This window comes from Penicillium verrucosum (genome assembly GCF_028828655.1).
Source record: "Penicillium verrucosum strain IBT 35672 chromosome Unknown utg000001l_segment0_segment0, whole genome shotgun sequence".
Taxonomy (NCBI): Eukaryota; Fungi; Ascomycota; class Eurotiomycetes; order Eurotiales; family Aspergillaceae; genus Penicillium; species Penicillium verrucosum.
The window spans coordinates 1,671,061-1,696,209 of NW_026643210.1; the positions used below are offsets into that span (position 1 = coordinate 1,671,061).

General features: G+C 40.8%; 3 protein-coding genes across 3 annotated transcripts; 1 reads left to right on the forward strand and 2 right to left on the reverse strand.

The window, feature by feature from the left end:
• Positions 1-14,464: 14,464 nt before the first annotated feature.
• On the reverse strand, positions 14,465-15,160 carry N7516_000630 (ankyrin repeat domain-containing protein; the record flags this gene model as incomplete). Its single annotated transcript, XM_057213352.1, has 1 exon — positions 14,465-15,160. The coding sequence occupies one exon, from the start codon at positions 15,158-15,160 to the stop codon at positions 14,465-14,467; it is 696 nt and encodes a 231-aa protein (XP_057075235.1).
• A 4,402-nt stretch (positions 15,161-19,562) lies between these two features.
• N7516_000631 (uncharacterized protein) lies at positions 19,563-20,909 on the forward strand (the record flags this gene model as incomplete). Its single annotated transcript, XM_057213353.1, has 1 exon — positions 19,563-20,909. One exon carries the CDS (start codon positions 19,563-19,565, stop codon positions 20,907-20,909), a length of 1,347 nt encoding a protein of 448 aa, XP_057075236.1.
• A 113-nt stretch (positions 20,910-21,022) lies between these two features.
• On the reverse strand, positions 21,023-22,437 carry N7516_000632 (uncharacterized protein; the record flags this gene model as incomplete). The annotated part of the gene is made up of 2 exons (XM_057213354.1): positions 21,023-21,810; positions 21,864-22,437. The coding sequence occupies 2 exons, from the start codon at positions 22,435-22,437 to the stop codon at positions 21,023-21,025; spliced, it is 1,362 nt and encodes a 453-aa protein (XP_057075237.1).
• Positions 22,438-25,149: the final 2,712 nt, after the last annotated feature.

Genomic DNA, 25,149 nt, shown 5'->3' on the forward strand with positions numbered 1-25,149 from the left:
TAGTCGATAAAGAATACACTTTATACCTAGGAAAAGAAGGGGTTAAGTATGATTATAACGGCAATCCGGAATAGCGTTTACGTAAACTTCTAGCCGTTTATAATAGACTATAAAACTCTATATAGTCTACTCCGAAACCTTCGAGAAAGGTTCGCCTCGGAGTATGATCTAACCTATTCTACTAGGCTCCGTTAATAATAGAGAAGCCTAGATAGAGGGTTAGACAAAAACACTAATATTAACAAATAGTTATTGAACTAGGAGATAGTTTAATTAAGCTATAAAAGAGTAAGAATACTAGAAGCAAATAATACTTCGACTTAGTTCCTTAATGCTATCTTAGTAATATTACCTAGATTCTATAAGATATAGACTCTGAGAATATAAGATAAAGAAGATATCGGATTCACTAAGCTTCTTAACCGGTATCGAGTATATTAGAAGATCACTTATAGTAAGCTAGTTGCTAATCAAAGGGGTATCTCTAAAGCTACTTTTTCGATATAGTAAGGCTACGAAGAAGCTAAGCTAAAGACCTCGGATAAAAAGTTAGCTGATACGAAGTTAGCTAGAGAAGAACTACCGTTTAAATTAAAGCTATATCTATATAGATAGAACTATAGACGCTACCTACTTTAGAAATATTAGGACGTCTTTAATAAGGATAAGCCTTCTAGGTATACTAGAAATAAGGAAGCTAAGTAGAAATAGGAGAAAGCTATAAAGGCTAACCCTACTTAGAAAGCCTAGGTTGATAAGAGACGTTAAGAAAACCTAGTATAATAGGGGAAGGTAGCGTAGCAAGTAAATACCACCCTTAATAACGAAGATAACTTATTATATAGGTTCTTCTCTATATAGGCCGGCGTACTATAGGAAGGCAAGCTATAGGCCGGAGCGCTAAAGATAGGCAAGTGTCAGATGGAATACAGGCTATGCAGGAATGAATGTTAACCTCAAGGGATTAATATTGTAGACTCTGGAGAGAAAGAAAAGAAGAGAAGAAAAACTAGCTACTATCTAACAATATCCTGAGTTCTGTGGGTCAGGATCACCTGCGGCCCCACATGGCCGTTACGTGACTCCAACACCCCCCTTTAGGACGAAGACTATCACCATATCTCTTTGTCTCTACCAATAAAAACTCTCTATTTTGTTTTCTCATTTTCCACCATTTCCTATACAATATAAATCTATATCTACCCGTAAAATTCAGTATGTAGATTAATTAAGACCTAACATCTAGATGAACTTTGTATATACTTCTTTATTAAGCGCTTTTGTAAACCCGTCGGCGACGTTGTTCTTCGTCTCGACGCGCCGTAGATCGATCTTCTTCTAGAAAATAGCGTCCTTAACGAAAAACCACTTTATATTAAGCTAACGTGTGCTATTCTTACACGATTTCTTGCTTATTAGTAATTGAGTATTAATATTATCTATCAAAATAATAATTGGATTGCCTACCTTAGGAAGATTAAGTGCCTTAGCAATCTTTGAAATCTACTAAGTATCCCTAGTAGGTCGATCTAGAGTACACTATTCCGTAGCTATCGACGATAGAGTTATAATACTCTATTTCTTCGAGTACTAAATAATAGGTGCGCTACCGAAAAACTAAATAGTACCCTCTATCGATTTTAAATCATACTAATTACTATACGAAGTATCGGTATACGTAAAGAACGAGGTATCGTCTACCCCCTCTAGCGTTATACTAAGGTATATTATATCACTAAGATACCTATAGATAGTATAGACTACCTATAAATCGTTAATAGTCGGAGAAGTAGAACGATATTATAACTTTATAATACTAAATTTGATATTAGGCCTAGTTTTAACTACTAGCTAGTTAAGTCTGCCGACTAAAGACCTAAATAAAGTATACCCCTCTTAATCTAGAAGAGCGTCGGGATCCTTATTACCGTTATCCTATTTATAGTTTAGAGAAAGCGGAATCGAGATTAGAGAATATGCCTATATCTCTACTAAGCGAAGTGCTTCTAGATAGTATACCTACTATATTATCCGAATTGTTCTTTTATTATAATTCTAGATAATAGTACTACTAAGAAAACGGGATGGTTCTCCTATATCCTTAATCTCGAACTAACCCTTTACCTACTAAAAAATCATCTCGACCTCTCCGTCGGTCGGAGCTATACTAATAAAATTATCAATATAAATAAGAAGAAACCACGTTAAACTATTATATATCTTAACGTAGATATACGGATTATTATTAAGAGTATAAAACCTAATCTTAACTAGTCTTCTATCAAGTTCCTTATTCTATAGAGCTGCCGAATCACGAAGGCTAAATAATACCTACTGTAACTAATAAACCTAACCTTTACTTCCGATATTAGGTTCGGAGTATTTAAAACCTACTAGTTAAACGATATAAACTGTCTCCTAATCTTTACGAGAAGTATTAAGATACGTAGCTACTACGTTAAACTAACGCTATTTATAACCTCTCTACGCAATAAGTATAAAGATAATCTTTATAAGAACGTTCTAAATAACCGGAGTATAGAAGATTGAATCCTCCTTCTTCTACTAGTAGTTACTATAAACTACCTAACGCGCTTTAAAACTATAAATAAGGTTGTCCTTTATTACTTTAAGATCAAAAACCTATTAACTCGGTAGAGGTACTACCCCTAGCGGCTTACGAACGATATTAAAAGTCCTTTTCGTATAAACGTCGTTAAACTAATCTTCTATCGCTACTTGCTAGCGGTCTGAAAATCGAGAATTCATCGCCTTATTATAAGACTATAGAATAATAACGTCCTTAACGTATAAAGGCTTACCGTTATAAATAAAAGGAGTACTTTGTTTCGTAATAACTCTCGACTTTATAAGTCTCCCCCTGCCTTAATTACTATTATTACCTAATCCTTTATTAGCACTATTATTACCCTATAAAACGTCCGGCTTTATAACGATTCGCTTCGGTTATTTTACTTATTTCGGTTTCGTTTTCGGAATCGATATAGTCTCGGTGAGTTCTATAGGAAAACCGTATCGTTCTAGCGATCGTCTCGTCCGGCTCGACCGTCGGGGAATAAAGTGTTCTAGTAGAATAGAAGCTATCTCGGTAATAGAACTATCGGTAATTATTTTAACTAAGACCTCCCGAGGTAATTCGACCTCGGAAACCGTCTCCCTATATAGTTCAAAAATAGGCTTAGAAACCTAATAAGAACTAGGCTAAACCACTACCTACTCTTCCTCTAAAACAATAAGATTATAAACCTCCTATATAGAAATCTCCTATAGAGAAACCTCCTACGGAAAAATCTCCTATAAAGAAATCTCCTACGGAGAAACCTCCTATAGAGTGTCTTCTCGGAATACTCTAGATAAATACTAAGGAGAAGTAGGAATAGCCTATTGTATAGGAACTTCTATATTACGAGTAGCTCGCTATATAAACTGTCCTTAATAAATAAAACTATTATGCTTACTATCTTTATAGTCACTATTATCCTCCTTAATCGACTAGTAAACAACTAGAGACTCTAGAATAGCCTCTAAAACCGGAGATACTACTACCTATTTTCTAGGCTACGGTAGGACTAGCGGAAGCAATAGTCTACTATCTATATAATTAACTATATGACGTCGAATTATCTTATAAACCTATGGTTAAAGAACTAGACGACGACGTATTAACTAAGGAACTAACTAATGAATTGGCTACTAAATAACCTACCTCTTTAGCGGTAGAAGGTAAGCCGGTTTAACTTACTTCCGGAAATTCGGTTGTTAAAGTAGAGATTGATCTTCGATCTCCTATATTCTAGTTGACGGCTTTAGTATAGGTGGTATAGTCTATACTCTTCCCGGTATATCTAGACCTACGGAAGCTTACTTCTATTGAATTATAGGTCTTAAAACCTAAATTACTACCTCTAGCTATCTACTAGTAATAGAAACCTACGGAACTAGCTTTAGTCTAATTATAACCTTCGGACCTTTATAAGGTTATTTGCCTTTCTTAATTATAAAATCTAGAATATACGGACTACCCTCTTTATAAAGTGCCCCGGCGTTATTATCTAAATTAGGATCCTTAGGTACCGGCTTTCTAGCTAAAATACCCCCCTTTAGATCGTTATCCGATTAAGAAGAGTTAAGATTAAGTTTATCGGGAAAAGTGACGTCCCGTAAACGAATAATCTCCTTCGAAGTAGGATTCTATATCTTAAAGATATGACTATTCTTACCTTTATAACTAACTAGGTATCCTCTAAATATACGAGTAGCTAATTTCTCTGATTAAATATATATCTCCCTCGGAATATAAACAAATACGATAGTATCCTATATATAAAGATATTTTAAATTAACCCTCGTCTTACTAAGACTAAGGCCCTCCTACTAGGAGATAATCGGTATCTTTATAGTCTTCGGATTAACTAAACGATTATAAATATAAATTATAGTATCTACTCGGTAAGGCTAAAGCTATTTAGGAAGCTTAGCGTCTATATTTATTATACGTTAAATCTAGTTAATATAACTATTTATACGCTCTATAATACTATTCGGTTTAGGTATATAGGTAGGCGTGATTTTAAAAACTATACCTTCTTCCTCTACCTATATCTAGAACTTATAGAATTTAGTTCCTCCGTTAATCCGCTAGAAAGCTAGGTAACGTCTATAAAGAATCTTCTATCTCTTATAGAAAGCAATTATATAAAGTGCAATCTCCTCCTTAGTTCGAAAGTATAGTCCTTCGGTATATCGAGTGTAGTTATCGATAATTAGTACCTAATAACGTTTACTATAAGGTCTAGATAGGTTTATGGTTTATATATCCGTATAAAACTTTATACCTAGCTTCTCTATACGTCGTTATATATCCCGAGAAATCTACTTCTTAGCTTTGCTAAGTTAATAAGCTTCGTAGTCAAAGTTATAAAGTTTAATCTAGTCTCCTTCCTCTAGAAGAATAGTATTAGAAAGAGAAGCTTTGATATATAGTCTTCCTATATAACTAAGTCGACGATGAATTTCGTAAGTCGAAATAGACTTATTAATTCGATTAAACTCTTTATCTAAATCCGAGTCTAAATTAGAAGAATTCGGTTTATAGAAGTAAGTTATTTGAATAGTCGTTTGAATAGAAGATTGTTGTGTCTTCTCTAGAATTACTCCTTAATAGAGTAGGCTATTAATCTAGGGTAAACCATTAAACCGTTTTACTAAACTAACTTCCTCCCTATTCTTATAAACTAGTTTTGAAATAATTAGATTATAGTAGATACCGTGATCCGCTTTAAGAGTATTAGATAAAAGTAGACGATCGGTGGTTGCTGTGTTATAGTAGGTATTAATAAGAATTATCTTAATCTTACCTTCCGAATTCTTGATTTAAATCGGCGCCTTACTATAACCAATTACTGATTAGACCTTACTATTAGCATTCGTGTAGCTATATAGCTCCTTACTAGGCTTATAAATTAAGTATTCGTAGAAGTCCTTACGATATCTAGTGATTGTTTTAGAAGTACTACTATTAATTATCTAGTTGTCCTCCGAAGAACGAGCTGTATTAGTACGAGCAATACTAGCCTTATCTTTTCCTTTACGTATAATTATATAGCACTAAGTATTACTACGCGGCTTCTATCCCTCTATAGGCAGATCCTTTATTAGGTAGAAATATATCTTAGTAGGATGTCTAGTATATCTATAGTAGGTATATTCTAAACTATTTATATACTATAGCTATTGATTACGCTGCTGTTTTGTCTATTCGTTAATCGACTTATCCTTAGGCGGCGTATTCTTCGTGCCTTAATACTATTCCTTCTAATTATTTTGATTATCCTTATTATTATTATCCGATCTAGAGTTATATAAACTACCTTTACGACCTTTGCTACTACGGCCTCGACCTCTTATTCTACCTCCGCGTTGATTATTATTATTATTATTTCGTATAACGTTAGTAGAAGCTTCCGGGTCGAACGATAACGAAGTAGGAATATCGCGTGCTTTAATCGTCAATGCCTTATATATATCGCTAAAAACCTCCTTTATAACGGAATCTAGTATCTTGTCTTTTAAAGTCTCGTAGATAAACGTTACCGATTTGAGTTTACCTTCTAGTTATCGAAGTATTATAAATAACGCTCCGAATAGGTAAGGTTCGACTTTATATATACTAAGCTAGTTGTATTAGGTCTAGTAGGTATTAATATAGTCCTTAGTAGAACTAAAGTATGATCTCTTTATCTCGTCGAATTTGATCATCTTACGTCTTACGTTGTTAATAATACTAGTACTACGAATAATAGACTTAACTTTATATAGTATATAATCGGCGTAAATCGGGAAACTATTTATATATCCTTTAAGAGTTATAATAATCTTCTGATCTAGAAGACCTTCGATCTATCTACTAGAAATCTTCGACTAGTATCTCTATAGATCGTAATCGGGATCGAATTCGGTAGGACGAGGTAGATTATAGTCGGCGACCTAATCGATTCGCGCTATACTTAATCTATTAACAATCTATCGTTTCTATCTTGCTAGATTACTACTATTAAGAGCCAATTTGATACCCTTATTAAGCTTAATCTCCTTTACTTCCGGAAGATCAGTCCCCTATATACGTGTCCGTCTAATAGGACCACGTTAATGCTATTACTATCCCTAGCTATTAGAAATAGGATTGTATTACTAGCGAGAAGTAGGGAGAGAACGTAAGGAACCTTCTCCTCTGTTATCGTTATTATCGTAGGAACTAGTTATTTTAACTATACGTCGAGTATCCGTCTTCGGTCTCGATCGAAAGAAATACGCGAAGCGGTACCGTCCGTCGCGTCGATAAGGTAACCACGGAAAACGAAGCTTCCTAGATAATCAGAATAATAAAAATGTTGACTCACGATAAGATCGTCGATGAAAATCAATGTTAACGATAGGATCGACAGTCGAAAAGTGGAGATACGGAACGGGCCGAAAAAACGCGTCCCATAAAAGAAAAATAAAAACTCTGATTGGTTGAAAATTTCAACGAAAAGATACTCGGAGTCGTACGAGCAAGGGCTTATAACCTATCAGATGGAATACAGGCTATACAGGAATGAATGTTAACCTTAAGGGATTAATATTGTAGACTCTGGAGAGAAAGAAAAGAAGAGAAGAAAAACTAGCTACTGTCTAACAATATCCTGAGTTCTGTGGGTCAGGATCACCTGCGGCCCCACATGGCCGTCACGTGACTCCAACAGCAAGCCTTAGGCAGCTAAGCTATAGGCCGGCGTACTAAAGATAGGTAAGCCTTAGGAAACCAAGCTATAGGCCGGCGGGCCTTAGGAAAGTAAGCCCTAGGCAAGTATACCGGCGGCTAGTAAGTAAGAAATTCTAATTTCTACTAATATTATATCTACCTAAATCTAGGATACCGAGATTAAACCGATCGGAAAGCGGTAGGTAGTCGATACTAGCGTATAAATATATATCTACAACAATCGGGAGTTATTTAAAACTTTCGAAGATATATAGAGTAGCGTTAGGGTAAGAGATACGGAAACGAGTATCGACGGGGTAGACACTGTAGTAATCTATAGTATTAGCCCTATTAATAGAAAAGCAGTTAAAATAAAGTTATATAACGCTAAGTACTCGCCCAATTTCTATAGTAATCTAATATCTAATAGGTTAATAATAAAAGCGGGGCTAGTAATAAACTTCCGGAAGAACTATATTAAATCAACTAAGAAACCGGTATACTAAGTATATTAGGATTAGAAGTTAATATAGTTAAAACAACTAACTAGAAAAAGAATAGCCTTTACTATAAAGAAGTCAGTAAGTAAGCTAAAGTTAGAAGCTTTAATCTAAACTTAGCATAGACGCCTAGGCTATATTAATCAGCAACGTCTTACTAAGCTAGTAGAGATAACTAAGGGGATTACTATTAAAAGCAACCCTAGTAAGAACGAAATATAGGTATATAAAGCTTATTAATTAGTAGATACCCCGAAGTAGATCTCTCGCCGGAAGATAAGAGAAACATATAGTATCTTCGGAAGGGTCTATTTCGACCTAGTATAGAATCAAGCAGCTTACAATAGGTATATTTAGTTAACGTATTTTTACCTTAATGGTATTAGATATCATTTTGTCTTTACCTATACTAAGAAGAACGATTACTAGATTATTATTAGGAAGTTCTTAGTATTAATTAAGAACTAGCTAAAGATCGAGATTAGGGTATTCTACTATAACAATAAGTAGAGTACGGGTCTCGAAGTTAAAACAATAATAGAAGCTAAGAGATATATAATTAAGTATTCGCTATCTAGCTTACCGGAGATAAATAGTCCTACCGAGAGATCTAGGGGGATAGTAGTAAGAACTACTAAAGTTCTAATTAATAATATAGATCTCCCTAAGAACCTATAGCCTAAGGCAATATATATAATAGTATATATCCTTAATAGGACTCCGATAAAGATTAGAGATCAATAGATTATACCTTAGAAAGAACTAATAAAGTATACCGTACTAGATAGCATCTATTACTAAGAGATCAACCTTTTAAATATAAGGTTATATAGCTATCTAACGTACTCGAGAATTATTAAAAGAGTATAATCAGACAAGATAGCACCTAGAGCAGAGATAGGATATCTCGTAGGGTATATCTCTAAGAACCTATATAAGATATAGTTTCCCTACAAAGGCCGTAATAGAAGGGTCGATATTATCAGAGATACCGTCTTTAATAAAATAAGGAGGTATTCGAAATCGATACCGTCGATACCTAAGGAAGAAGATACTATTAGTACTATAATAGATAGACTAGGTATATAGCCGTAGGTACTTACTAATAATAAAGTATAGGCTAAGATCAGTACCTAGATAGAGATACCTAGATTGATAGCTAGGATAGCACTATATAATAAAACTAAGTATACTAAGTAAGCTAGAGATAATACAATTAATATAGCTAATAATATAGTTAATAAAGATAATAAAGAGGTTAGGTAGAGAACCCTACTATAGGTTAGAAAGGAAGTAGCTAGATTGCCTACCCTATAGTTAATAATTAGACTAAGGAAGCAAACAAAAGAGCAAATAATAGGAGAGCAAACAAATTTATAAAGAGGCCTACTAGAAAGCTTCCTAAGAAGCTTCCTAGATATACTATCCTCCCTACTACTATTAAGATCATTATTATCACTATCAAAACTAGCCTTAGTATCCCTAAATCTATCGATTCTATCGAATCTAGAACCTAGAGAAGCACTATTATCGTCGCTAGATCCGATCTCTATAATCCTATCAATCGAAACTAGGGGGTAGATAGGGATATAGACACAAAAGTAAGTAATAATAAAGTAGAGATAGAGAGACAGCTACAAAAGGAGATAGTATACTCGCCGTTACCGGCACTATCATTATTATCCTAACGAGCATTAAGAGATATATTAGGTAATATCGATATATCAAATATCATTATAAGTAGTAGATCTAGGAGGCTAAGGACGGATCTAGATTATACTACCTACCTATCTCTTAATCTACTAAGCTTACTTTATACCTTCTCTATAGACATAAGCAAAAGATTCGATAAAAAGCTTTACCGAGATAAACTTCCCCCGCCACTAGAGAACTAGGCATAAATTAAGAAGTACTAGTTTAGAGAAGGATTTATAGTAGCAGTAAGCTTCGAAGTTTAGACGCTTAAAAAGAAAGAAACCTATACTAAAATACCTATTCCGAATTAAAGTTAGAGAGGAATCTAGGTACTACCTTTAAAATAGGTCTTTACCTACAAATTTAATATAGATAGATTTCTCGAGAAGTTCAAAGCGAGAATCTACGTTAGAGGTAATCTTTAATAGATATCGATAGAAGAGAAAAGGGCAGCTACCCTAGCTATTAAAATAGCGAGAGCTATCTTTACCTTAGTAGTAGCATTCAATCTTAATATAATATAGAGAGACGTAGTTACTATATTTCTAAACTTAGTACTCTAAAATAAGGTTTATACTAAGTGCCCGTAAGGATTCGAAACATAAGGTTAATACTAGCTGCTCTATAGAGCTCTCTATAGCTTACAAATATTACTAAGATTATAGCAATAAGAAGCAATAAGGATACTAGTAAAGCTAGGTCTTACCCCGGTACTAGAAGATCCGTATATCTTTATTAAGAATAATATCATCGTCTTCTTCTATATAGACGATATTATCGTTATAAATTATCTAAAGTATACTAAGTAGGCAGCTAAGCTAGATAACGATATTAAGAAGCAATAGGAATTACGAGAACTAAAAGTAAACTAGTTCTTAAATATCCGTATTATTAGAGATAGAGATTAGATAAAACTCTAGCTATACCAAAACAGCTATATTAAAAGCATAGTAGCTAAGTATAGCTTAATTACTACTAGGAAGGTAGGGTCCCTAATAAGCATAGGGACGGGGATTAAACCCCTTCTTCTATTCGATAGAGTAGTATCACCGAGTTAGATTCATAGTTTCTAGACTAAGGTTAGATCTACTTAGTATACTACTACTATCTCCCGGCTAAATATAGCAAAAGCTACAGCTAAACTAGCTAAATTTCTAATAAACCCCGGTCCGAAGCATATCGATATTATTAACCGAGTGATTTAGTACCTTTATAAAACTAGGTTCTAGGCTATTAAATATAGCACTAGAAAAGAAAACCTCGGTATCCAATTAGCTATAAAATCAGTTGAATTTATAAGCGATACGTCTTTCGGAGATAACAAAGATAGGAAGAGTTCGGAAGGTTATATCTATAAGTTATATAGTGGTCCAATCGATTGGAAAGCTTCTAAATAGAAGACGGTGACTACGTCGACAACTAAAGTAGAGCTTCTTATACTAGCAGAAGCCGGAAAAACCGTCTAATAGTAGCGCAGAGTCCTTAAAGCACTTAGCTTCCAACTAGATCACCTATTGTCTATTATATACGACAATCAGCAGACGGTCGATCTACTTACGAAGGAAGGATCGACGATATATACGAAGCTACGGCATATGGATATCAATCGATCCTAGATAAAGCAGGAAGTTAGTATAGGTAGAGTCAATGTGGACTGGGTTCTAACTATAGCGATGCCTGCAGATGGACTTACAAAGGCGCTTCTAAGACAGAAGCAGCATCTCTTCCGAGAGATGATTGGGATGAGAGAAATCAGGCATCTGATTCATCCAGAAGAAGTAAAGAAATGAAGGATTTGGCAGCTCTGAAAGCCAAGAAAATGCAGGCTTTAAGAGCTAGGGGGGTGTGTCAAATTGCAAGGTTGCATACATGGGATGATACCATATAGATTATGTAATCTAGCTTAGTCATAACCGCACAGAAACAGCAGTTTCTATTATGTAGAAAATGCAGAGTTCTCCATATCAGCCCTGAGGTGCATACATTTCAATACGTCAGATTTCTGTCAAAAAAGCTTAGGATCTAAATTTCGGCTAATTTATTTTGTAATGAGTTCGCCACCCACGGTTCACCGCAAAACCTTAGAGCTGCGCCTACAGGCTGGTTTCCCGATACTCATCGTCCAATCCTAAATTCACTCCGCGGTTCAAGCTTTTTTGCACATAATCAAAGTTTGATTGGCATAATGTTATCAAGGGAAATCAAAACATTCGACTCTACTTTGCAAACGCAAGGAAGGTTGGCTTTCAAATTGTATCTATACCAATATTAGTAGCGGCAGAACCCTTACCTTCTGCTGCCTCATTTGCCGGTGTCAAAACAGGATATCTGCAGTTGCAGAATATACTAAACCCTATCTTATAATTTTACATATAACGTGCTCCTGACGATTAAGAACCAATTATACACACGGCCTGATGCTGATGGTACAACAATCAATTAATTGCAGAATGTGTTCTAACTCCACTTGGCGTACAAATTACAAATTCGCAGCGGGGCGAGTACACGCTGAATAGCCATGTCGTAGGTTGCGGCCGCCCCTTAACCAAACGTGATAATTGTATTAATTGACTTGGGCATCGGCCGTGACTCTATCTCATGTATAGCGACAGCCTGAGCAAAAAGGAGGGAGCGAAAGGGAGTCGACGTTTCACTTCTCCTCATTGCTCTTGTGGTGTTTCGTGATATTTCATGTTCGTGGCCATACTTGTTAGAGTCCGCTGCCGCATTGGTTATCCGAAATAATGGCAATAACAGCATTTGCAAGGGCCATAGCGTATTAATCCGCATTGAGTTAAGAGAAAATGTACTAACCAGACCAGCCCTTTACTGTTCGGGCCCCTTTATCAAGCAACCAGTTTTGAACTTAAATAGCCCCATTTCGACATCCCCAGCCGCTTTTTCGCCTACTCCGAAAATTACGAACCACTTGAATTGTTATATCATTGCGTTAAGGGCAGCTTTAAATATGCAAGAGGACTCTGAGCTTGGTTGGTACAAGAATGGTCTCGCAGGGAATCCTACTTCTCACGTTGGTCCTTTTAGATCATCATTTTGACCTCGACCCGACAACAATCTGGAGCGAGTTTCCTGATGCCCCTGCTCCACCACCTGTCCTAGCAGCCGGCTATGGACTCTCGGCTCCCCCATCATACGACGAATTTCCACCAGGAGCCGAAACACAACACTTCGTTGAGGTCATATTTTATCCTAGCTATGAGAGCGAAACCGGTTTCAGTTGGCCAGGACCTGACCCATTACATCATGGTACATCTGCGAATGACATTTTTCTCTATGCATCTGCTTTTCTGCTCTTGGAACAAGTACATTCGCTAGAGCTCCGGCTTTGTGGCCTCAATGAGGTCAACGAAGTGACCGAGCAGTTCCTTTTTTTTGTCCCTCGCTTCGAAACTGTACTGGGTAATTTAAACCGCGTGAAGGGACAGATAAATGATGTTATCACTCGGCAAGGTCACGGCCCCAGCAAACGTCGTTATCAACTGCATATATACCCGTGGCAAGAATCAGGGTTTATCATGGCTACGAGAAGCGCGGTTCCTATTTTGAACAACCATCCAACTTTGGCTGTCTCCATCCTGGATCCACAGTTCTTCGTGCAAAACATTGTCGGGGGTTTCGTTAAGTCGGCTTAGTATTCGTCATTGTTCTGGGGGCTTTTGGGGGTGGAGGTGGGTGTGGTCGTGGCTTAAGACGAGTATTCCACGATTGTGAAAACTTGACATCAATTTAATTTTTGTATGTATTACATGTGGAGCCTCACGTTGACTAGAATAGTTCCAATTTGGCATTATGTAATATTAATTGCATGATGATAGGAATGTTTGGTATCCATGCATGCTTTGAAAAAGACTCAAGACACCTTCTCGAACCGACTGCAAAGCTTGCTGGTTATCACGGATAACCCCACCTCTAACGATACAGATAGATTCTAGTTCGGAATTTCTCCCTTTAAGCGAGTTGTTCGAACTCTGAAGCATGTGCCATTTCATTTGCAAATCCCGATTTCTGGTACATTCTGTAATGTAAGAATCCCACAGTTCTGTGAGAAGACTAACAAGGCGAACGGTTTGAGGGTTCAATGTAGGGCGCGTCTCTTCCAAACGGCTCAACTCGGTCGAAATGAGTTCAATGTTGGTGAGAGTGAGGGCCTTTTTCTCGGTTAGACAAGACTCCACGCTTCCGTAGTCATGTTCAATTTACCTGACATTTGACTGACAATGGTTCCCCCGGTGAGACATTTCCATAAATCTCCGTGCAGTGCCTTTTGACACAGTCGTCTGCGGATGATCCTCGCCTTCGTTTTGAAGGGATCATAGTACTGAGTTGATTACGAGGTTCCGATCTCCCTCTAGCAGGATCCTTTGGTAAGTTCCGTGAAAATGCTGGTAGTTTTTATTGTATGTTAGGTAGATTAAGAATACATTTAGGTTCATTGAGCCTGATATATACTTCATTCAATAACGAGGAAAGGTGGCTACCGGGCTAATCAATATTGTGCGGACAATCGCGACACATATCATGTCAACGAATGATTAGGCACACTGATAAGCAACACGTTCCTGCGGGGCCTCGTGATTATGTCATAATGATACGCAGTAAAAATCTGGTTCCAAACACCCGGTGTTCATCATGAGAATTTAGATTATTGGGCCTCGCTCCTTTCATAAAACGTGATGTTTCGTTTCCAACGACTTCTGTATTGGCGGGTTTTCAGGTGACTACCCGAAACTGGTATCACCACTTGTACTCTTTGACTGTTTCTCAAACCCTAACTGCCAAGACAGACTAGTCTAGCCTGTTATTTGACCTACTTGGCATCTCGAACTCCCACCTTGGAAGCCTTCGTTCTTTGTCTGAGGTAGATTTTAACATCAAATCGCAGGTCATACCAAGATGGCGCCCAATCTAGCCCCTTTAAAGCATGAACCATCATGAGAGTGTTATATTTAAACCCGTCTATATTGTTTATTAACCTCTTGACTTATCAACCTGCCCGGTTCCAAAAGCTTCGCCACTCGGTCCAGACGAAGTGAGACTGTAAAAGCTCTGCCACCGCTTCGTGGCCATTCTGCGTGGCGACGGACAGTGGTGTCCAACCGCTGGGGCCTTCCTCTGGCTGCACATCAACTTGCCCAGTTGCAAGTACACGTTCCACCACCGCCTCGTGGCCATTCTGCGCAGCCCGCAACAACGGTGTCCAGCCGTTGGAGTCCTTTGAATCTGCGTCAATATCCTCGGTCGCAAGTAAGAGTTTTACCACCGCTTCGTGGCCATTCCATGCAGCGACATACAGCGGTGTCCAACCATTGGGGTCGTCCTTTGGCTGCAAATTAACGCGTCCAGTTTCAAGTAATAGTTTCACCACCGCCTCGTGGCCTTCATACGCGGCCCGGAACAGCGGTGTCTCGTAGGTATATTTTGAATCAGCATCAACACGCCCGGTCTCAAGTAAAAGCTTCACAACCGCTTCATGACCGTGCTGAGCAGCTGCGAGCAGGGGTGTCTCGCCATTGGATTCCTTGCAATCGGCATCAACATGCTCTTTTTCGAGTAAGAGTTTCACCACGGACTCGTAACCCTTGCACGCAGCCCAGAATAGTGGTGTTTTGTAGTGCTCGTGGATATCAGTAACCCCAGCATGAGCTCCACTTTGAATACTGATACGAGCTGTTGACTCCATTCCACTTTGGGCCGCCCATAACAGAGCGGAACTTCCTAGGTTCAACGAATTGTGCTGATAGACGAAGGAATGGAGGGAGATATAGCATTTTTGGCAAGTTCGAGCTAACGAGCTGATATCCTGTCCTGTCTCTAGAAAGCTTGCAATGAACAAGAGTAACTCCACGGGTAATGAAATAAAAGGCTTTTTCATTTTTCAACTTTTGCTGAAGAGGCGCTGGGCCGTGGTCGTGGGGTAAAGGGGTGAAGGGGTGAAGGGGCAATCGTGATTCAGGTGACGTGGGTGCTTAAGTTGAAAATGCCGAGGGGGTCGGCGGAAAACTCTTATAGCTTCTGGACTCACGTTCTCAGATATGGGGCGGAACAGTCGGGGAAGGCTGGGGAGGTTGTTTCTCACTAATAAGTGCAGTGAAATTCGAAATCTGATACAGGATAAGTTCTTTCAAAACACGCTATACCTATTAAAGTAATCTACCCATGATTCCCGCTCTTGGCAGTATTCCTATATGCGGCTTTAATGATAGAAATCAATGGCGTATTAGTCCGTCCGGTATAAATTTGACGATCAACTTCCTGCAAACAAGTCAAACAAATGAATCACTTGCCTGATTAGCTAGATATCTGACCAGACATCGAAACCGCCTGAAGGATGATAGTGTTGTAGTTCAGAGGTATGAATTGTCTTGTTATTTCAGAGGGATACATGAGCCTATATATACAACAATGAGCCAAGTTGATTGGAAATCAACTTGGTCGTCTGTATAGGCACTTCGGAGCTAATTCCGACGGAGCGGCTTGCTTCCTGATCTGTACCAGCCTCATATCACAACAGATAGAAAGCATATCCATATCCTGAGCCTCGCTCACTCTTCCCAATGAGTAGATAACAATATTTTGATGGAAAATTCTTGGGCACGCTAGGCTAGAAAATGCACGTAATTCGGCAATCTAACAGTTCCTAGGAGCTTGTTGGTCAGTCTACCTCAACAAAATGGCGGTTGCAAGGACTGTAGCGTACTCTGCTAACTAGAGCATAGCAAACATCAGATCGTTTCTTATGTACTTGTTCTATATACTTGAGTCAGGTGGCAGCGGTATTTCCTTGCGATACGGCTCATAATGCGAGAGCGTGCTCTTACATTGAGGGAGGGACCTGGCTGCTGATCGCGTGCTGCGCTTGAGCTTAGTGTTTTGGCTCGGGTGACCCGATTCCTGGGAATATGGGTTATCTCACCCGATCGTCTCACGGGTATTGTCTTTATATCTCTTCACCTTCGTTAAAGCGTGGACCTTATGGTCAATGAATTCATTCACCTCTTCGCACACGTATGTCTCGTTTAGCTCTAACGATATCGGAGCTATCTCCGTTGCAATATCAAGGCGCTCAATGATTTTAGGTAAATTGCGGGTGGAGACAAATCCACTTATCTTTTGGTGAGCTGACGACTCTTGCACAATTAAGTCTAGAAGGGGACGAATACCATTATCGCAGTCACCTCATGCATCAATGAAGAGATAGAGACCGTTCAAAGACCGGTCTTTAGGATGGCCGTAAAGACGGTCGAGAATACACTCCACTCACTGGTGTCCTCAAATAGGGCCTTGCCCGCTTGGTCGTATCCACTTCGTATGCGAGAGAAAAGAGACGGGCTCTTCCTACCCGGTAAATTTATCAAGCTCCCGAGAACGACAGTGTAATCATTGGTTCACACATCACTGGCTTGGCAAAAGAAGAATAAAAAGTTCGCGGCTCTCTAATTCCATCGTGTCTACTCATCCATAATACCCCACAGCAGCAAAAGTTTACTTAGTAAGTGCCGTACTGTTCCTTCCTTGCTTACAAACCAATAGAACTTTGATTTGCCGTCGTATATAGAAGCGGCTGCAAGGGCCTTTGATCTTAAAATTTAACTTTAGACAGGTGCCAGCATTTCATATTTCTGTTCCAAAAATAAAAAGGACACGACCGTTATCTGATCTTCCATTAGCCTATACAATCAAAGGACTGTCCGGAACCGGTTATTGGTGCGCATTGGGCCAAGCGGGAATAATTGTCACTATTGCCTGCTCATTAAGACTTGAAAAGCGTGACATGGCACATAACCTCCACGAAGATGCTCAGCCTATAAAAGTGTGCTATGTCAAACCCAGGCTTGAACGTCGGGGTTTGTCCATGATACCTAAGCTAAGCTATAACAGACCGAAGTTGCATCCGTGACTGTTATGAAGGTCTGTCACGATGAGACGAGAAATGATGTTTACCGATGGTGCTATATAGCTCAGTCGGAATATGGACTGATCAGAACACAGGGAAGTGGGTTAACCGATGATCATATACGAGTCTACCTGTAACGTCTTGCTGTAGATACAGTATAAATCTGCAGGTATCGGTTTAAATTGGTGGTGGGACTTTGTAGAATACTATATTAGGATCCCTGGTTAGGGTATTCCGGCGGACCTTTTCATCGGGAAGGGAGACAGCGGAAGATCCTTACCGTTGACGTAAACGTTAATAGTTAAAGCATGGATTTTGCAAAATTCGTGCGCTGTGTTTATTTTTAGTCTGTCTCACACAGTCCATTCTGTCTGAGGTGATTCTGTGGCTCCATGGCGGAAATTGACAGAGGCCAGTTAAAGAAAGGCCTGGGTTTAGAGACATGGCACTGGTAATTCACCCAATTATCTGCAGTATCGTCCAATAATGTGGCGCCCAAGCAGACTATCTCTAGGTTCCTAGGAGCAAGACATGACGAGGAAAAAAAATATCGAATGGGTAGGTACCAAGCTATTTAACCCCGTTCATTTCCAGTTACCCAGTACTCGTTTGTTTCTAAGATATTGGCAAGACAGCTGCCCAAAATGGAGATTCCAAGGCTCGCGCACTGCATTCTTGACACTATAAGCATTATGATTATTCTCTTACGTCTAACACTGTGGTATCGCACATTCCCTAGTATGCGAAGATATCGATTTTTGGACCTCGGCATTTATCTTCTCTCGTTTTGCTCCCTTATCGCGCTAGTAGTGCTAAGCTGGAGTTGCAATAATGAAAATGGTCTGCACACCAGAATTTGAATGTTATGCTGGCAGCTCGCTGATAGTCAGTTACGTTCATTTTTAGCTCAACATATCTTAATCGGAATCGCTGTGATATTTCCGCCCTCCGCTGAGGTAGGCTTCTTGGATGCTCTTTCTACGGCCGTTAACTAAGCATAGCCTTTCTACAGTTCCTTCGACTATTCAGGCTACTCGATTTACTGTCAGACTTGCTGCAGAAGCTCTGCTGTATCACGGTAGCAACCAGTGGATTATCCAAACTGCTACTAAATTTTCTTAGCCTGCATTTTCGCTTACCTCTTCGATTTGGTATAGCGGTTATCTTTGTCGTCGATTACCTTTGCATCGCCGTGGGCTACTACTGGCTAGCACAACGATCAAGCCCAGGGCATTCGGGCCGAGATATGCTGCAAGGACTTTCAAATAACACGTGTACTGTGGCCCTCGTGCTGCTTTGCATCGCGGTGCCCGGTGCAATATTGCACAGTTGGCGATTATCACTTGAGGTGACTAGGTATACCTTAAATCAAGGATTTATGCTTATGGGTTCGTAGGGGCAACTTTTGATTTCAACTGTTTGGTCCCTTCACCATGTATTCCAAGGCCAAGGAAATCACTGTGTCAGACACGAACCGCTGCTCCACCGTGACATTCAACCAATTGCCAGGCAAGGAAGCCTTTCGTATCACGGCGTAATTCGCGACATTGGCTGTCCACCATGACCTGAGATACCATAATCGGTGGTGGGGCATTTGGGAACATCAAAACTGAGTCGAGCCCCGGTGTTCTGCTTCTTGTTCAAGTGCGTTTACAGTATTTCCGGAAATCGGTGTCACCCCATATACTCTTTCATTGTTCTCCAAACCCTAAATGCCAAGATACACTATACCCTATTGGGCAAAATATAAAAATAGCAATTTTCCGGTATTTTACAAATACACTCACGTACAGAATTAAGTTACGTACCATATGCTTATGTGTGTATGGCAAATACGAGTATTGCTGGAACCTTCTCGCATAATGCAAACAATTCAAACAACTCCCGCAATGTTGGATCTTGCGGATCTGACAACTTGCCATCTTCTCCGTCCACGCAGCGCGTCCGAGTGGCAATCCTAGCGCTTACCCGCAATCTTAGAACCTTACAACCTTACAACCCCACAACCTGACTGCACGGACTGATCTACCAAATTCGACTGACAGAAGACCAATGATCCTGCTGATCACCGTACTCAGCCTGTCAGAAACCTACTCTTACCCTATGCCTGGTTGTAGCCTCTTGTTTCCAGCTAACGTACGATGGCATCATAAATAGGCTCCTCGGTAGTTTCTACTGCTTGGAGGGGATGGCCTATGCTGCTTCCGATAATGATAACATCTACCGACCTCGTTTGCCTGATCTACGGGACCCGACTCCCTCGTATGCCCCTACACCTGGCCGTGAGTGGACGCCATCTGTAATCTGCTCGTCCCCCGACCCCGAGCCAATAACATTCAGTGAGCTGTCATCACCGTTGCACAACCCGCAATCCGATAAACTGGGTTTTATGCAAGAAGGTGAGGTAGATAACGGAGGAACACTCGGGGATCGGCGATTAGATTATATCCATTACCAGATCGAGTGGAGGGTAAAACTGAATAACCGTGTGGTGGCAAAGGACACAGAGCAAGACTTGGCCCTGCCACCTAGTTCTTACTGGGAGCGGCTAAAGGATACGGCTGGGAATGTTCTGCGGCGAAAGATAGCCCATAACCGACGAGTGAGACTAGACGATACCAACCTAGTGGTGTCTGTAAATGAACGTTCCCAGTCTGATCTTATCAAGCGCTTTGAAGGCGCTAGTGTTGATTGGACCACGGTAGAGAACCAGCTGCTGATGTGGGCCAATCTCTACCGTCTTGGCAAGAAACTCCGAATTCAGATAACCATTAACTATATAGATGACCATGACCGACTTCCATCCAGAATCGACAAGAGAGGAAAATCATCTGTCACTAAAGGAATGATCGTGGAACGTGATGCCGAGATAGACGCCGAGCAGGCTTCCGGGGGTTATGAAGTCTGGCGAGATGTATATAGAATCATGCGTTGTCCTGGACCTCCATGCCGCCACGAAGGACAGTATTGCTGGCAGGATCCATACGGGAAAAAACATTACAAATTACGATCAAATCACCTGAAGATGCTCACCAGATACGTGCAGCAAGGAGGGGTCATCGAAACACATGACGACATTCCCGATAGTCTTCGTGAACAGCTTTATGCAGAGGAGAACCAGCGGCTTGATCGACGGAAGAAAAGCTCGGACATCTCTACATGTGGATCCACGTGCCATTCAGTTCACCTTCATCTCCCATCTCAAGTGCCTATCCCTCCAACTACCGCTGAATGTACGAACCCAGTTTCTAAGCAAACTGATCCAATTGATATTCCTGGATTTCTCGATATAGCCGTGAAAGAATATGCTACCTGGCATCAATCACGGGTGAGCAGTGAGACCTTCAGGGAAAATATCCAGAAAGCCCGCGATGTGGCCCTTGAAAACTGTCTGGATCTCAAACAAATCCACGACGATCAAGATCCGGAGTTTTTTGTTAAAAACGGCGTGAAAGCAGGAGCCGCCCGGCGATTTGTTAGCGACATTGCCCGCTGGGTGATGCGAAACGGAGATACGAATGGAATTGCAGAGTAACCGTGACCTCTCCAGGCGTTACAATATATAGTTCTTAGAGAGCAACTACCAACGGCATAATTTGTTTTAGTCTAGAATTGATGTCAATTTTGTTTCGCAATCTTTCGCTTTCATCACTGGTTTAACAGTGCCCTACTCTCTTCAAGCGCCGGTTGTCCCCAGCCTTTCATCCACTCGGAGTGCAAAACCTGCTCTGCTGTCGCTCTTTCATTCGGCCGAAAGACTAGCATCGATCGAATCATCGTCTCGAAAGCCCTCTTCTCTTGCTCTGTTACGGTCTCTAGGCCCGCCTCAGCGCGAGGATCCTGTATGCAGTAACCAAACCTGTCTTCCCAGGTCCGACGCATGCCATCCTGACCCCAAGACGAGCCTGGTTTCAAATTTAACTCCCCGTCCTCATTGAACCATTCCAACCTTCTCTTCCAATTTTTCCACCACTCAGGAGGTAGGATACCAAGGACGTCGACTTGCTCTGCGGTGACTCGGTCTGCAGTAGCGTAAAAAGCCTCGAACAAAGGCCGTTGTCCAAAAATCTCCCAGATAGTACAGGCAAGTGTCCAAATGTCGGAGGCAAAAGAGAGAGGCTCATCGGAGAATCTGGCCTCAGGAGGCTGCAGGATAGGGAGGGTTTTTGAGGATAATCTAAGGGTCTTGTGCGGATTGAAAGATTCTCCAAAGTCGCTAATGATGATCTTCTCCTCTCCTAAAATAATATCATCGCTACAAGTGCCAAACCAACCGGGTATGTATACACTAGCTGGTACACCCTCCGACAATGGATTTCCATCAATGCGGATAACAGCCTCTGGCTCAGGCTCTCCGAATTTTTTGTATAACTCCGACGTCGGAAAACGATCAATTGCTTCGGGAAACGGGACTAGAATGTTGCCTAGATGAAGGTCTGATGCCGTCAGTTATGCAACCCAGCTGCGATTATGCGTAAGAATCACAAACCGCCATGTACAATATCTTCACTATGAAGAAACGCGACTCCACGGATCAGTTGGGCAATAATCGACTGCGCGACCTTCGGACGAAAAAGACCGAAAGACGAAGCTTCTTTTGCATCGAAAAGGCTCATTCGTGCCGGCAGAGTGACGAGACACCTATGCCTTCCATTGGGACCGATAGCCCAGAATTGCTCGATGAGGGGCGGAATAATTTCTCGTCCCGGTTTAGAAGGCGACTTATCAAGAGAGCATAGGAGACTAGCCTCAGATGCATTTGAACTGGCATCGGCGGTGATAACCTTTACCGCAACATATCTGGCCATATGTAAATCACGGGCTAGCCATATTGTCGAGTATCCTCCGTACCCAAGTTTGTCAACAAGTCGATACCGACCGTCATCTAGGTCATCTCCGACCTTCAAGGGATGATACCCCCCGGGTCTGTATCTTTCGAGGTCTTCGACATACTCAATCAGCCTGTACTGTGTCTTGCCAGGTCTTATAGTCGATGATTGAGATTCGCTGGTTCTATGTGTATCACCATGCATCTTTGCATTAAGGGGGCTGAAAGTGGACATTGATGATTGCTTTCGAACATGAGACTGGACTAAGACAGAGCTGCATAGCTGCGTAAAAGATCGTCGAACATTCACGTAAGTACAAACGGACATTTGCACAGACTGCGTCCAGCTCAACGACCAGACCCACCAGGAGTAAACGTGTCCACACCGCCCGGTGACTAATAATTGCGCCTGAGGTGTCGAGGTTCTGCAGTTGAATCTACTCATTATTCCATCTTTTCCATACGGTGAATGAAGAACTTAAGTTAGCTCCTACATACCGTACTATTACGTATTCCTTCTATTTTGAGTTCTGATGATGTCGTCCGTACTTTCGATGCTCACAGTAGGACCGTCGAAGCGCCACCAATTTCGATAGTACGATTCAAACCAATTAGATTGGACAGTTCTTAGCGCTATAGCTGCAGCTAGAAGTATCCCTTACCCTGACCTCTCTTACTGGTCGCTAAGAGCCATGCGAGGGGTTGGGAACGACCAATTCCAAGCGCTAACTTAGGAGGGGACATGCACAGAAATTTATGTGGTATTCATCACCAAATGAGATAATGACACCGTGCTCACCTGGCGAGGTCCTAATAGAAACGTCTATATATCGACTAGTATCTATGCCATGAAATTATCCCTGGCTTGTTCTGGGACAGACTTACATTAGCAGTCAAAATTCCAACATATCGTTCTTTTACCCAAATGTCCACGGTCAATCTTGTCAAATATTATTTTTACAAAGGCAAAATGCCGAAGAATCCGAAAGATTTACGGGATGTCGTGGCCCTAGCATATCAGACTGCTAGAGATATGAAACTAGTCCGCGTGAAATATTGATCCGGTAGAAACATGCTCGAGACAAAGGCTCTTTGCTGTGACAATGACTAATTTGTCTGTGCCTGGAGTACAGATCGAAACATCATAAAACCACAACTATTAATGGCCAGACTGGAGAGGACCCGAAAGGCTGGCATTTGACCTTCTGTTACAAGGATGATAAACAACTTATCAACAATACCCACACTGCATGCCATGGATACACGAAAAATGAAACCTCTTGGGAGCTTCTTGAATCGACACACGCTGGAGACAAGCCGGATTCAGTGAAGCGCAGGTTCTCGAGGAATTCCAATGTGTGGCCCGGGCCCGAAGAGCTAGACGAGGCCCCAGAGATAGGCTACGGCCATTTTTTGTGAGGCTGCGGAGCCGATAACCGATACTTCCTGTCCGGTGTACTGAAGTTGTACTGTAAAGACTCGCCCAAGTTGGTCTTTCATACAATACGATCATTTTTAGACACAGAGAAACTCTTTCAAACTCTTGTCACATGACTCTATTTCAAGAACGGCTAGACCAATATTTATTAGGCTTTTCTGAGGTTGAAATGGCAGAGTAATGAGCAACTATATATTTGAAGCAATGCCATACTTCAGATATGAACCAAACTCACATATGACGTCATTCAAGTCTCATATGATCTTCCTCGCGGAGTAAATTTGTGAGCGCAAACCCAAATTTCCGTAAGCCATCATTTTGTTTTTAGTGATCACAAAGTGATGTGGTCGCTTTCTTAACTGAAAATCCCTAAGAAAATCCTCACATCCCATATACTTTATTGCACGATTCAAATGCAGGCTACAGTCTTCGAGAGGGCTTATGCCTTGGAGCTTCTGCAGTCTATTGATCCTTTTCTTGAGGAAAGAGGACTTTCTAGACACTCATGGGCTAGCTTTCCCGATCCTTGCGCGTTTACCTCGGGAGCAGTTAGGTTCGCGACAAAGCTGAGAGAAGGCACTAACCACACATGCTAATTACCAACGATGGGAGCCGACACCATTCATCTCATTCACTTCGTCAGTTTCCGCTCTGCGAAAATTCTTATCTAGGAGAACGTGGACGAGCTTCCCCCGAATCCTTACCGTTATCAACCCAAACGTTCGCATCGCCAAGGCTCTACCCATGCTCGAAATGGAATCTGAATTAAGATATTACGAAGTGCCCGGTCCGTATGGACGGGAGTACTTCTATTATAAAGATGAATATCTTTGTCTCTGGGAGATTACACCCGATGAGGTTGTACTGTACATCACTGCGACTGGGAAAATTTGATTGAAAATGTGCATTGGTACGAAGAAGAAATATTACCTGCTTTCGAAAAGCACAACGAAGAATTTCGGCGTAGGAGTCAGAGCGAAGCGACTTTTGACATATCGACACTACAAAGTGCTTTGCCCAGGATGCCCCTTGTCTCGATGGATGGGGACGAGCTAAATGAGTCCGACCTGGACTATTCCTATGAAACTAACTAACTCATCACCCAGCAGAAATTGGTGTTCATCAAGCGAGGAAGATTGGCAGATTGAAAGGGAGCCTTATCTGGACACGGATGATGAAGTGGAGGAGTCCAATGCAGTCGATGACGCATACAGTGATGATAATGATGATGAATCAATCGACTTGTGCTTAGGAAGAGAAACTGTTCAGTTAACTGTGTACACGGTACCTAGCTAGTGGTACCAACAGAACGTGAATAAAAAACCCCGCACCGAAATAAATTTCCTAGGAATCACAGTTACGTGTAATTATTATGCTGCTCAACACCACCTGCGCTTTGTGTCGTTCCAGAGGCTTTCCAACCTTTCACTTTAAACCAACGGAACTCCTTCACAAATGTACAGTATAAGTCGGGTTCACCATAGACTAGCCTCCGCCTTCATTACAACG